The 12,403-nt window shown below is 36.2% G+C and overlaps 1 protein-coding gene across 1 annotated transcript in view; it reads right to left on the bottom strand.

Moving 5' to 3' along the window:
* Positions 1 to 12,403, bottom strand: part of PPM1B (protein phosphatase, Mg2+/Mn2+ dependent 1B) — a 59,459-nt gene continuing 47,056 nt past the window's right edge. Inside the window, exons 6-7 of the mRNA XM_021526452.3 lie at positions 9,395 to 9,452; positions 1 to 1,846 (exon numbers count right to left, since the gene is read on the bottom strand). Coding sequence (XP_021382127.1) covers positions 1,817 to 1,846; positions 9,395 to 9,452 — 88 coding nt within the window. The 3' untranslated portion in view covers positions 1 to 1,816. The remainder of the gene's footprint in view (positions 1,847 to 9,394; positions 9,453 to 12,403) is intronic.

Genomic DNA, 12,403 nt, shown 5'->3' with positions numbered 1-12,403 from the left:
CACTGTTTTAGCAATCCTTTATTGAAGATAACAAGTTGGTTATGTTCACTGTATTGTATGAAACATCACAATATCATACTGGGAAGGTACTATCAGTACAGGGTTGGACCAGAGCGGACAGTCTGAACAATAAACCATTTTGCATTCTTCATTCCCTGTCTTTTAACAACCCCAAAAAAACCAGTAAAGGGACAAATACCTGTTAACATCATCATTTAAAACACTTTAACTTACAAGGCTAAAATCTAATGAATAAATAAAATATACTGTGGCAATAATCCTCTCTAGACCAAAAAAAATAATAAATCAGATACACAGTGAATCAAAATGACTGGAAAAGCTGGCCTTCGGCATCAGTATGAAAGAGCATGTGATTTTTTACAGACTCACCATGGGGATAAAGTTACAGAAAAATACCATGAATTTAATTTCACACAAAACCAGTTGATGGACTGTCATTAGCTTAAAACTACACACAAGGGCAATTACATCCTCGCTGAAACACAGTTTAAACAAATAGGAAAATGTTTACAAGGCATCCACAGCATGTAAATCATGTACAGATGGATACATTCATTGTTTCCCCTCCCCAATAGCTTTTATTTTAGATAAATACTTTACTCTTCCCCATTTTCAGCATTTACTGGACTCATTACATGCACAACTCAAAGAAGTCAGAAAAAAAGTCAAGGTTATTGCAAAAATAGAATTAAACTAAGAATCTTCAAGTACCTTACATGACAGCCACTCTGTACCATGCCCATTGCTTATAAAATGAAAGGTCATTGAACCCATGAAAATATCTCTAATATTTTCTTAATTTAAAATAGATAATTTTAAGTGTATTTATAGTAATCTCAAAGTGATAATTTGAACTTCGAAAATAATGCAAACAATTAAAAATTATACCCATATTACACAAGACTTCTGTCTGTATCTTAAGCTGAAAAAAAAATCAAAAAACTATAGAAAACCACATATAGAACAAAAAAATAATCACAATTTACATTATAATAAAGGCAAATTTTCAGCATTTTTAAAAAAACCTGCAGCTGTGAGAGATGTCAAAGCAAGTCACTACTAACTATAAATTCACCAGTTTGTTTTTTTCAAAAAGATTTTCTCTAGCAAGAGTTGAAGGGTGTGTTGTACACATGCGTAAAATTCTTACTGGTTTTAGATGCCTAGAATCTTCATATATTATTGCCAAATACACTTATCTTCAAGCAAGCAGTAGGCAACGTATCACAATTTGGACACCGCAGGGAAACCTAACGGTCTGGTAATACAGGTAAAACTGGAAAATTTAAAAAAAAAAAAAAAAAAAAAATCTGATAGCGTATTGCCCAATTGAAATTACTTCCAAGCCACAGAGCTGCAAAGCCTTCCAACTTGGTAAAGTGAAATAAGAAACATCCCAAACAATTACTTGTACTCTCTCTCATGCTTGTGTGTTGCATGTTGCATTTAGCCACAGTGTATCTTCAGAGTACACCTACCATCCCGTGCACCTCAGGTACACACACCGATCTGCTGAGAGAATATTCTTTCCTTCCTTCTTTTTTAGGGCCAAAGTTCATTACAGACGTAATCAGTATGCCTGAGGCTGGTAAAAATACTGTAGTACAGGCAATGCTAAGAGTGGCAATATCGGAAAACACAAAAATGAACAAATGATGGAAAATTCTAATATCTTTCTGCCCATTTCACAAAATGTTGGAAATCCACCAGAAATTTTCCCTTGTATTGAAGAAATCAGATTTAAAAGTTTTTTTCCCCCTTTCAGAATCAAAAGCATTTTAGCAGATTTGTAAGGCTACCACGGATCTTCTAGATCTCCAGAACCCTACAGGAAAAGAAGAGGGAGAAACATTACTACTCACCAATACAAATGAAAACATTTTGTTGCACTTTGGATTTCAGTGGCATAATTAAGAATACTAGCACAAGATAGAAAACATTTTCCTTGTTTTCCATACCTGCCCACTTCCACACACAAAGATTTCCTGTTTGTCAACATCAAGACAGAATTTACTTTTATAAAAAACACGAATCCAGTAAAGCTCTTACAGCAGAATGACCGAAAACCAAGATTTACCTAAAATTTTACTAAATCATTACAACATCTGTGGACTACAAACCAAAAAAAGGCTCTACAAAATAGTATGCAATTCAGCTTCTCAGGTACTCCTGGTCCAAAAGAAATTCCTGTAGGGTCATTTTCATTAAGGCAGCAGAATTTGTACCTATTTTGAACAATTGAATTTTTGTGCACATGTTATGTTATGCACTGACAACTGACACAAGACTTCCAGATTTCACTTATTAGCAGATGAGCTACCACTACTGCAAAGTCCCAGTTATTAGCATTGACCTACCCAAATGGATGTACAATTATGTGTCATACCCCAAGAGACAAGGAAAAGATTTGGCAGAAGGCAGATTTTAGAAGAATAGTTTATTCATTTATATGGCTGATGTTTAGCTTGAACCTGAGAAATGTTGTCCAAATACAGGACAAATGCTCCAAACCCAAAGTAACTCAAAGCTTTGTAAAAACTAAAGAACACCATGAGTTTACATCAGAAGCTATGAAAAGTTTCAAGTCATGTCAGAGTAATAACACCTCAAAGTTTATTGCTTAAGAGTCAATATGCATACAGATATTATTCCACAGCATATTCTTTATTTTCACTTGATCACAAATTATTGTAACTTGACACTAGGTACTAAATTTAAAGTACATTTTCATTTCTAGATATACGCTATGCTACAACCTGAGAAGTTGTCTAGAAAAACAGTATTTATGATGAACACTGGATACAATGTGAACCAAAAAAAAGAAATCAAACATTTAATAAGTGACAACCTAAAATGTAACAGCTTTTCTAATTTAGCTGTAATAGAAATTATATACAAACCAAACACAAACATGCAGTACATTATGGTGGGGGAAAAATCAAAACTGAGTAATTTGTATAATTCAACTAAATTGAACAAAAATACAACTAAGATGTAAATTACTTTACAATGCGCAAACATTACCATCAAAACTATTATTTAATAATGTTCTCAAAATAATAAGTTTTAAAACGGCTTTTTGCATACTCCTGTTAAGTTCCTGTTGTTGGCGACACAGGATTTGAAAAAAGATCGAAATCTCAAATGGGAAGTTAAATCTTGCTACACAACCTAGGGTGCAATAACTGTGAAATCCCAGAGCGGTTGAACTCGTAAGGAAGTAGGAGCTCCGTATAAACAGTGTGCAGCACAACTAGAGCAAGGCCGCGGTGTCAGGAGCGCTGCTGCCCGCCGCGCTCGCTGCGCGGGGCCGGGCGCGGGGCCGGCGCGGCGGCCGCGGCGTCCTGCGGCGGGCCCGGCCCGCGCGGCGGCGCCAGGCGGAACCCGGCCAGCATCTCCTCCAGCAGGTGGCGGTAGTTGCCCCTGTGATTAATCCGCATCTGCCTCAGCGCCTCCGCCAACCTCCCCTGCGTTCCGCCTTCCTCGGCCGCGCCGGGCTCCTTCGGTTGAGATTCAACACCCCAAAAAGATCAGTGGTTAAACTAAAAGTTTTTCTAACCATATTAAAAAAAATAAATAAATAAAAAAGCAAACCGAAAAACAAATCTTTTTTTTCAAACTGAGAAAACAGCTCTCTATTTGAATTAGAAACACCTTATTAGCAACATACAACTCAGAAAAATGTATTCCATGTTCATCCTTTTAAGAAATTCTAACTATGAAACCAGCATTTTTAATAATTTCAATTCATTTTGAGCCAGTCAAAGTACCTCCTCCCAATTAACTCCATATTTATTTCAAATGTCTTTGATAAATGCAGATGATCCCCCCCCCCAGCTTTGGTCATTTATCAGTGGAAAATTTGAGCTTCTTTAGCCACCAGGTCAATATATTTAATTGTGAATTTCTGCACAGCCAGTAGCAGCACAGTTGTGTGAAAAACAACAGGTAACAGTACTGACAGTAGTTTAGTTAAAGCATCACATCAAAACAAATGCTCAGTGTCCCAGTGAACATTCTGATTTTTGCATGCACAATGCTGGCAGAAAAGCAAGCAGCTACCCATGAGCATGGGGAATGCTTTGAGCAGATTGTGTATTGCCTGGAAAAATCAGCAGGTAGAACAGTTATTTAATGTCAAACCTAAGAACCTACAGTACAAAATCTGATCGCTGAGTGCTGATTAAGGAATGGAAGTCTCCTCAGCAAATCACCTACTTGGTTACAAGCCTTCAGCTAAAAAATATGTTCTGTTTTTTGGTGATAGACTTACAATGCTTTGATACTGATATGAGGTATTTTCACTTTCAAGTGCTAAAGCAGTACTGTTGCTTTAAGGGAACAGTACATTTTAAATTATTACTATCTAGTAACTTATCAATCTAGACAAATGAAACTATCTCTGGAAGCTGGCAGATTTTGCAAGACATCAGAAGCACAATCCAGACTGCCTTGTTTTCATGCTGACCTCATTTTATTGTCATGTAGTCCAAACGCTTCCTAACTACAAGTACTGCTGTCATTCATTTACAAGCTTAATAGCAGTATTGAGAAAATACCTTGGGATCAGTAAGATTTTGCATGCTCTACGGTCATGTTGCTACAATAAAAGCCTCAAGACTGACTGGCACATTCCAAGTTAAAATGGAGACAATTTTACCACAAAAAAGAGTATTACTGCATGCAATGGCATCCTTCTAAGTTTAATTTGTTTAGGAAATAAGAGACATACTTCCACAGAGGTTTGCTAGTCTTAGTTGGAGATGTTTTGACTCCCATGTACTAGCATATTCAAATTCAAATATGAAAATATTCAAGGAAATATTCAAGAATTCAATATTCTCTTGACTTCAAGAGCACAGAGAGAAGCAAGATAAAGGAGATAGTTTTAATGCATGAAATGGAACTGCTTTGATACCTTATAAGCACAATGTCAGAGAAAACCCAGGGCACCAAGAAGAGGCTACAGATGTACCCTGTTTCTTGGTTTGACAAAGAAAAAAACTGAGTTATGTATATACCTAGCTAATATTAATCAGTGCAACATAGCTGAAGACTTCCAGTTTTTTTAAATTCAGGGAACATTTAAATTCCATATTTTGTCTACTCCATCAGTTTTGCTCTGAGGTTGACATTAGCACACATACACCCTGAAATTTCCACATTTCACAATACCAAGATCTTTAAAAATTCCTTTGGCAGACTGAAGTGAATAATTTTGCTCCATGCAACACTGAAGAGTAGAAGCAATAAGCAATATAATGGCAGCCCTGAGGCTCCTAAGCAATTCAAATGCTGGTAGGAGTTGAATTAGCAATGCTGTTAGTGTTTGATATTCAAACTCACATCCTGCATGGCATTGCACCCTATTTTACAGCAGGCTATTTTGTGCTTCCCTTCTGTCCCTCAGTGCTAACAGACAAGAAACCCCACAGACAGTAGGACAGAAATTGCCTCTTTTATGTATTATACGCTACATAGACAGAAATTTCTCTCTAATGATGTGTGGCTAGAACAGGTCCCTGAAAACTATGGTTATTGTGCAAAGTAGCATTTGCCTTCCTTCCCATTTCAATTCAACTGAAGTGCTACTGACCACAAAATCAGGAATAAATTTGTGCTAGCTATATTCAACATGAGCATTCACAATTTTTACACAAGTTTTGTGCTATTAAATCATATATATGAAAAGGACTGCTATGTATTATGTATGTTGTGAGAATGATGTAAGAGTTGTGTCCATTTACATTTTTTTAACTGTAGCAGCCCCTAATGGCATATGATTTGGTTCAGCCAACTGCCAAAGTGTATTATTAGTAAAAAAAAGAGAGAAGCACGATGGATTTCAACTAAGATGCTCAAAGGCAGCTTTAAGCAAATGCCACTGAAACTATTAACACTGTAATTTTAACATTGTTTCTTGTGTTTAAGGATATATACATACAGTAGTCTAATTGGATACTAGTCTCCTAGTCTTAGGAACATATCAAAAAAATTAAGTGGTCAGAGTCACAGAGAAAGAGTAGTACTTTAGCACAGGAAGTAAAACAACTCTTCAGTGGTATGGTGACATCACACTACTAACAATTATTTACCTATGAAAACATTATTTTCAAGTCCCTTTAAAGATCTGAAAGCATCAGGCTCCAAGACCTAACAGATTTCTGTGCTTTCACTCATATTTGTAAAGGCACAAGCCACCACATTTATATCATTAGTCTCTGCTCAAACAATGGTAAAGTTGTTCATTGTGGCCACAGTGCAGGGCTCTCTCTAGCCCTGGATTTATAAAATACTTGTAATCTGCTGAGATTCCTAGCAGAAAAAACTTAGGACTGCTATGCCCTCAAGACAGACTAGTGATCTCTGGATACTGCTGTAAGTAAGGATTCTTTTCTTTCTCAGACTCTTGCTCTGCATGACATTTCCTTACTTAAGCTCTATGTTAAGGTTTCTCAGAAAATGCACATGTGAAGAATAAAAATCTACTATTACTAGTTTGGATAAACAAAAAACAAAATCCAAGTGCAACACTACCTGAAATGTTTACAGTGCTGAATAAAACAAAGCTAACCTAGAAACAGATAAAACCAAGGTTTTAATTTATATAGTAAGAACTATCTTGCAAGCTATTATGTTCCAGTTCACATGAACTCACAGTAACTATTTTAAAATTGTTAGATGCTAAAAATGTATAGTCTTTAGAAGGAAGCCATATTCTCAACTGCAAAAGTTAATCTGACTGTTTGGGTTGTTGTTTGTGTGGTTTGGAGGGTTTTTTTTTTAGTAATTTACCTTAATATTTTAGAAACTAACAACATCACAATTTTGCCATGATAAAAACTGCTCTGGTCTCACATACAACCGTGAGATGGAAGATGACTGCCACAGGCAGAGTTTCCAGTCAGTAAGGCAAGTGTTCTTCACAACACCCTTCTCAGCAGACATGGGTGCACTGCTAACCACACACAGAAGGATGTTTAGGCACAAGTCAAGTGTGCCTTTGTGCTCTGCAGACTCAGCATCCATGTCCCTAGTACCTAAGTTTTCATATGAACATCTGCTCTTGCCTCATACTAGTTTAAACAGGAGCATCATTGGCCAGATTTCAATCTCACTTGGCAGTGTCTTCATTGGGATATACTGTATGTTTCCTTCCTGCCTTCGCTTCCTGCTTTAATGTGAGAAGTGTAGCAACATCATCACTGTGCACAGACATTCTGAAGAGTCTGATACTGAATAACTGAACAGCTTCATTCCCTTCACGTCTCTGGATGCTACAGTACTCAGTTCAGAGGCTACAAGATCACCACACATACACCTGAAAATGAGCAACACCAGAAAGGAAGTAATGTTTTCATTTGTGCTACAGATGAGGCCCACTAGATTCATCCACTTCAAGGACATTAAGATAACTTGCTGGGAGGATGCAAACAGGAATTGTATCCTTCACCAAGGGAGAGTTCATCCTCTCAAACCACTCTGGGCTAGTACCACTTGGAGTGAAAAGAACAAAGGTCCTGATGGGCAAATGACATGCTATCCCAAGTTCAAACTAGAATTTAAACCATTCTATTTAAAACACATATCTGAGATTTGCACTTCTATATCAACATAAGAAAAATTTAGGAAGCAGACTGCAATCTGCTTTTTTTTAAGAAACCAAATTAAAACCTAAACCAACTACTCAGGGATTTTAATGGCAAGAAAGGTCAAAGCTGTTAATGGCATATTCTCTTATGAGCAAAATGCATATTTAGGTTAGCTACCTCATTTTATTAAATTAAAATGGATGAGGCACAAACATTTCCTGAAAGGAGGCAATAGACAAACAGATGCTGTACTATGTATTAGGACTTTCAGCAAACTTGCACAGCTATTGAGAAGTAAATCTAGACTTAAAACAGATGCATCATAAATGCAACTACGGCATGTAACATTTCTAAAATGTAACCATTAGACAAACATTCAGGATTTTTTTCTTATAATACCATTTAATTTGTAATACCTATACTGTTTTAATTTTTATTTTATTTTTAAATAAGCCATATATACCAGTAACTTTTCCCCAAAAAGCAAGGGAAGTTCTGGCTAAGCACAAAAAGTAGTAGCAGGCTGGTTAAGGTGCAGAGTTTTGTGAAAGACTAAAGAAGCTGAAAAGAGGAAAATTTTGTGTATCTTGGTTTGGGGTATTGTTGCACAATTTCTTGAAAGTGAAATGAAGAAAAGTATATCCTATCACTTTCAAACTAGACAAAGGAACAAATCCTAACAAATTAACAAGTTAACATATTTCTTCTCAATTTGTATGCTAACAGAATAGTGGCCCCTTCCACCCACACAAGCTTTCTAACTGAAGATAATAAATCAAATATAAGCAGGTAAGAGAAGAGAACAATGGAAAAGACACAGTAACAACTGTGATGAGACTGCATATTTACTAACTCAAGGTGTGCAATTGATATTTTCAAGGTATTTCAAGTGCAACACCATTCACTGTAATAACTACGTGACTGAGGGCCTTGTAGACATTTCAGAAGAAAAAAAATATTGCAAAGGATTTACTAGATAGGAATGGTATTTCCACAAAACAATTCACAAACTGTACAGGAAATGACTATGTGTAAAAGCACTGATGTTTTTTATCAGTTCTTCAGTTTTCCACAGTTTCTAAACAAATTTAACCACAATTGATAGAAACACCAGTTATTGCTTACATTCATATTAAGAGCTACCTAATAATCAGGCTTAGAGATACAATAAACCAGACTTCAACATACTATTTAAAATTCAACTTCATAGGAAATGAGAAGAAGAATGTAAGCCATTTTAGAAATCATAACTGAAGTAATCTAAAATTATTTTTCCTTAGACCAGTAGAGATAGGACATGAAAAGATAGTGTAAATGCTATGAAAATAGTCAATATTAGTTTTGTAATCTTTTATATTTAGTGTACTGAGGCCTTCTTACAGAAGACAACAGGAAGTGTGTTTGCCCTCTCTTGTACTACACTTCTGGACAGTAGACATAACAGCTAGTTAAGTAAGGAGCTGCTGACTACTAATTTTTTACAATTATAAACCATAGTTAAGAAAAACCCTGCACTGTTGTCTCACAGGTTTGACTGAGAAAGTGGTGGTCATTTAGATGTTTAAAAAGTCTTTCAGAATTGGGTGTCAGTTTTCTGTCTTTTAGAGGAAGAACTTCTATATCAAATCCATACAAAGCAAGGTAGAAATTAAGAACTATATTACAATATGTATCTTGTATTTCTCATATTTTATTCCCAATGACAAACACTTTTGCTGAATGTATGACATCTTTGATGTTCACATTAACTAAGAGGTATAGCAATCAAAATTGGAACTTACCCCCTCATTGTCTCTGTGTGGATTCAGCCTAGTATACACATTTTCAATAATATTACGCCTAAAAAGAGAAGTTTAAAAAAAAATTAAGCAAAACAAAGGATTTCAAAACATTGAGAAATGTTTGATTAGAGTAGGCATTTTGAAGTGCTTAAGGTATTTTTCTTCTAATCTGCCTTTTAAAAAGATGAAACCCACTCTGTGTCTTTACTCACTTTCAGTAAGAATTTGGGAATCTAGCAACTGGTTAAGATTTGTATAGACTGAGCAAAGTAAAACCATTTTCTTACCTTACTCTCTCCATGATTCACTCTTTTTTACAGCTGCATACTCAGATTTTGTCAAGAGTAACATTTAAATCTACATTTTGCTTGTTATAAAAAATTCTTCAAGATTGCCGGCTTTCTTGCCTTATTTCTGCATGTGGAACTTGACGACAGTTCGGTTTTCCCCCATCTTTATTACCTATATGCAGGTTACAACCTGTCTACAAAATTTTTAAGTGTGGTATGCAGAGTGTATAACCCCTAAGATGTGTTTTCTATTGTCTAGTCACGCTGTAGAAATTAAAGCACAAAAGCCACTAGCTAGACTTTTTTGTAGCAGCGCCATTTAAGGCCACACTTTCACAGGCAGTCAAAATAAGCACAAAGAACTTCACAAAAAATAAAACCCATCATATAAACATACTTCTGATGCAAAAAAGGTTATGTACTCACATCTTCAATTCAAAATTAAAACTGGCAAGTATTCAGACAGCTATAATAAATATGATAGAAGTTATTGACAGCTTCAACAAAGAAGAACTGTTATGTGGACTATGACTCTTAAGTCTGGAAGTGACCAAGATCTCTAAAAATTGTGTCTTACAGAGTGAGGGCACCAACTGTTGACTCTTCTAAAGAACACAAAGGCATCAGATGTCAAAACAGCAGCAAATGTCTCAAATACACATGGCTCTCAATGCAACAGAACTTTCTGTCCCAGAATACTGAGGATGCTACAAGTTTGATGAAGCTCCTTCTGAACATATTTAAGAAATCTGGAAAGATTGCATATTTGAGGCAGTATGCGAGCCATTTCAACTGATGGAAGATCTTACTAGAGAAAAGAAACTGAATCTTTTTGCCAATGCTAGAGAAAAGTTCTCTCCATTTTAGTTCCACAATTAGTGATAGAGGAATGGCACAATTCTGACTAAATATCTGTACTACATAAAGCAAAGGCACCTCCAATGTAATAGAAAATGCCTGGACAGTCCAAGCAAAACTGCTACAGAAGCAGGAGGAAGCCACTGCAGTGGGTTTGAAAAGACATGAAAATAAGCTACTTGGGAATTATCCACTCTTTTAAATTCACTTTTCATTCTTTTACCAGTGTATTTCTCTGTGCTATTCTTTGATGGAAAAACTGAGGAGCAAGATTTTGTGTGGAACTGCTAAGGTCCAGGTGCCAGAGTAGCTCAGGGCTTTTGTTTACTTCAGCAACAAACCTCCATTCTTGAGGCAGCATTTGAAATCACAAGGGGTTTGGAGTCAAGCCAGAAAACAGTCTTTGGAGAGTAAGATTTTATAGGATAAAAGAGCACCATCAGCTGACCCGTGCATCTCCTGTCTCAAAGAGTGGGCCAGCAGGGGCTTCTGCATAAGTGAGAAGCCTGAAGGAAGGAATTATACAGTGCCAATATAAATGGAGCTACTTAAAGGGTTCCTAAGGTTTACAAACATACTCTAGTCATACTAATACTGAATTGCAATTCTCCAGCTCAGACATAGCAAAAATTTGGAGCAACTTTACTTGGTGCTAAAACCGTGGATTACAGCCACAGACAAGATATTTTTGCAACCTGTTTGAGTAAGGTCTTGGAGTTCAAACACAAAGCGTAACTTCTTTGTGACCTCCCAGGTCACATGCCAGGATAAGGACTTCAAGAACAAGAACATTCTCTTGACAGGACAAATGTTTCAAGTTACACAGTACATTGATTTGGGCTGTGCAGCAGTATTTTTTTCCAGGACTTCCAATAATTTCCTGGAAGTAAAATTAACTTACATACGTCACTGCCTGTCTTTGTCCCAAGTTCGGAGGCCGAGAACAAGTTACTTAGTACTGTATAACATTCTCTTGAAAGAAACTGCATGTATACCCCTGAAGTCAGGGGGTCTTAAAAGTCAAGATGAAGAGAAAGGCACCAAAATGCAAATTCTGAACCAAGTCCATGAAAAACGTAACCTGATTCACAAGAAATTAAAACAGAATCTATATGTCAGGGGTCCAGATAGTGCAGCAGTACATGACGTAGTTATTAATGAGCAAATCAACAAAACACAGTAGTTGGGAGGCACCAAGAAGAACAGGTACACTGAAACTTCTCTGAATGCCTGGAATGCACACAAGTGGAGAAAAAGGCCCAGAATGTAGAGATACTTCCAAGGCCAGAGAGATACAATCATGGCAAACAGTGCTCATTAACAAGTATATGCAATAAAAATAGATATATACACACACACAGATGCTCAGAGGACAGGACTTGCTATTTTGTAAAATACAAATATTCCAGAAACAACATGCTCTATGCTAGGGAACAATAATCAGTTCTACTGTCTGGGGAATTCCAGATTAACAATTGTTTATGCAATCCTATGTTCTTTTCATTAAAATCTTTAAGTAATAGGTTGCTAGAACATCACCATCGGGCTCCCCAGAAAAATCAATGTAATTTCTGAAGGTTTATTCCTGCTACGTTTTAAGATGCATATTCTATTTCAATATTCTTGGTTATCCACAATTCAGTTTCAGACTAAACAAATAAAAACAATTTTCTCATGAGAATGTTTGCTGAGCAAATAAGTACTGTTCCAAACTTCTAATGGACATTAAGTGGTTGGGAAAACATGACATCAGGAAAACTGATCTCCTGGCATTTTTGATGTTCATTTTGATAAGTTTGATAACTCTTAACAAATGTAAAGCAGTAAAAGGCAAGAATACATATATTTTTATTTTCTGAAA

This window comes from Lonchura striata, chromosome 3 (genome assembly GCF_046129695.1).
Source record: "Lonchura striata isolate bLonStr1 chromosome 3, bLonStr1.mat, whole genome shotgun sequence".
NCBI lineage: Eukaryota > Metazoa > Chordata > Aves > Passeriformes > Estrildidae > Lonchura > Lonchura striata.
The sequence above is the reverse complement of the archived record's forward strand: the minus strand, read 5'-3'. Positions and strand labels throughout refer to the sequence as shown.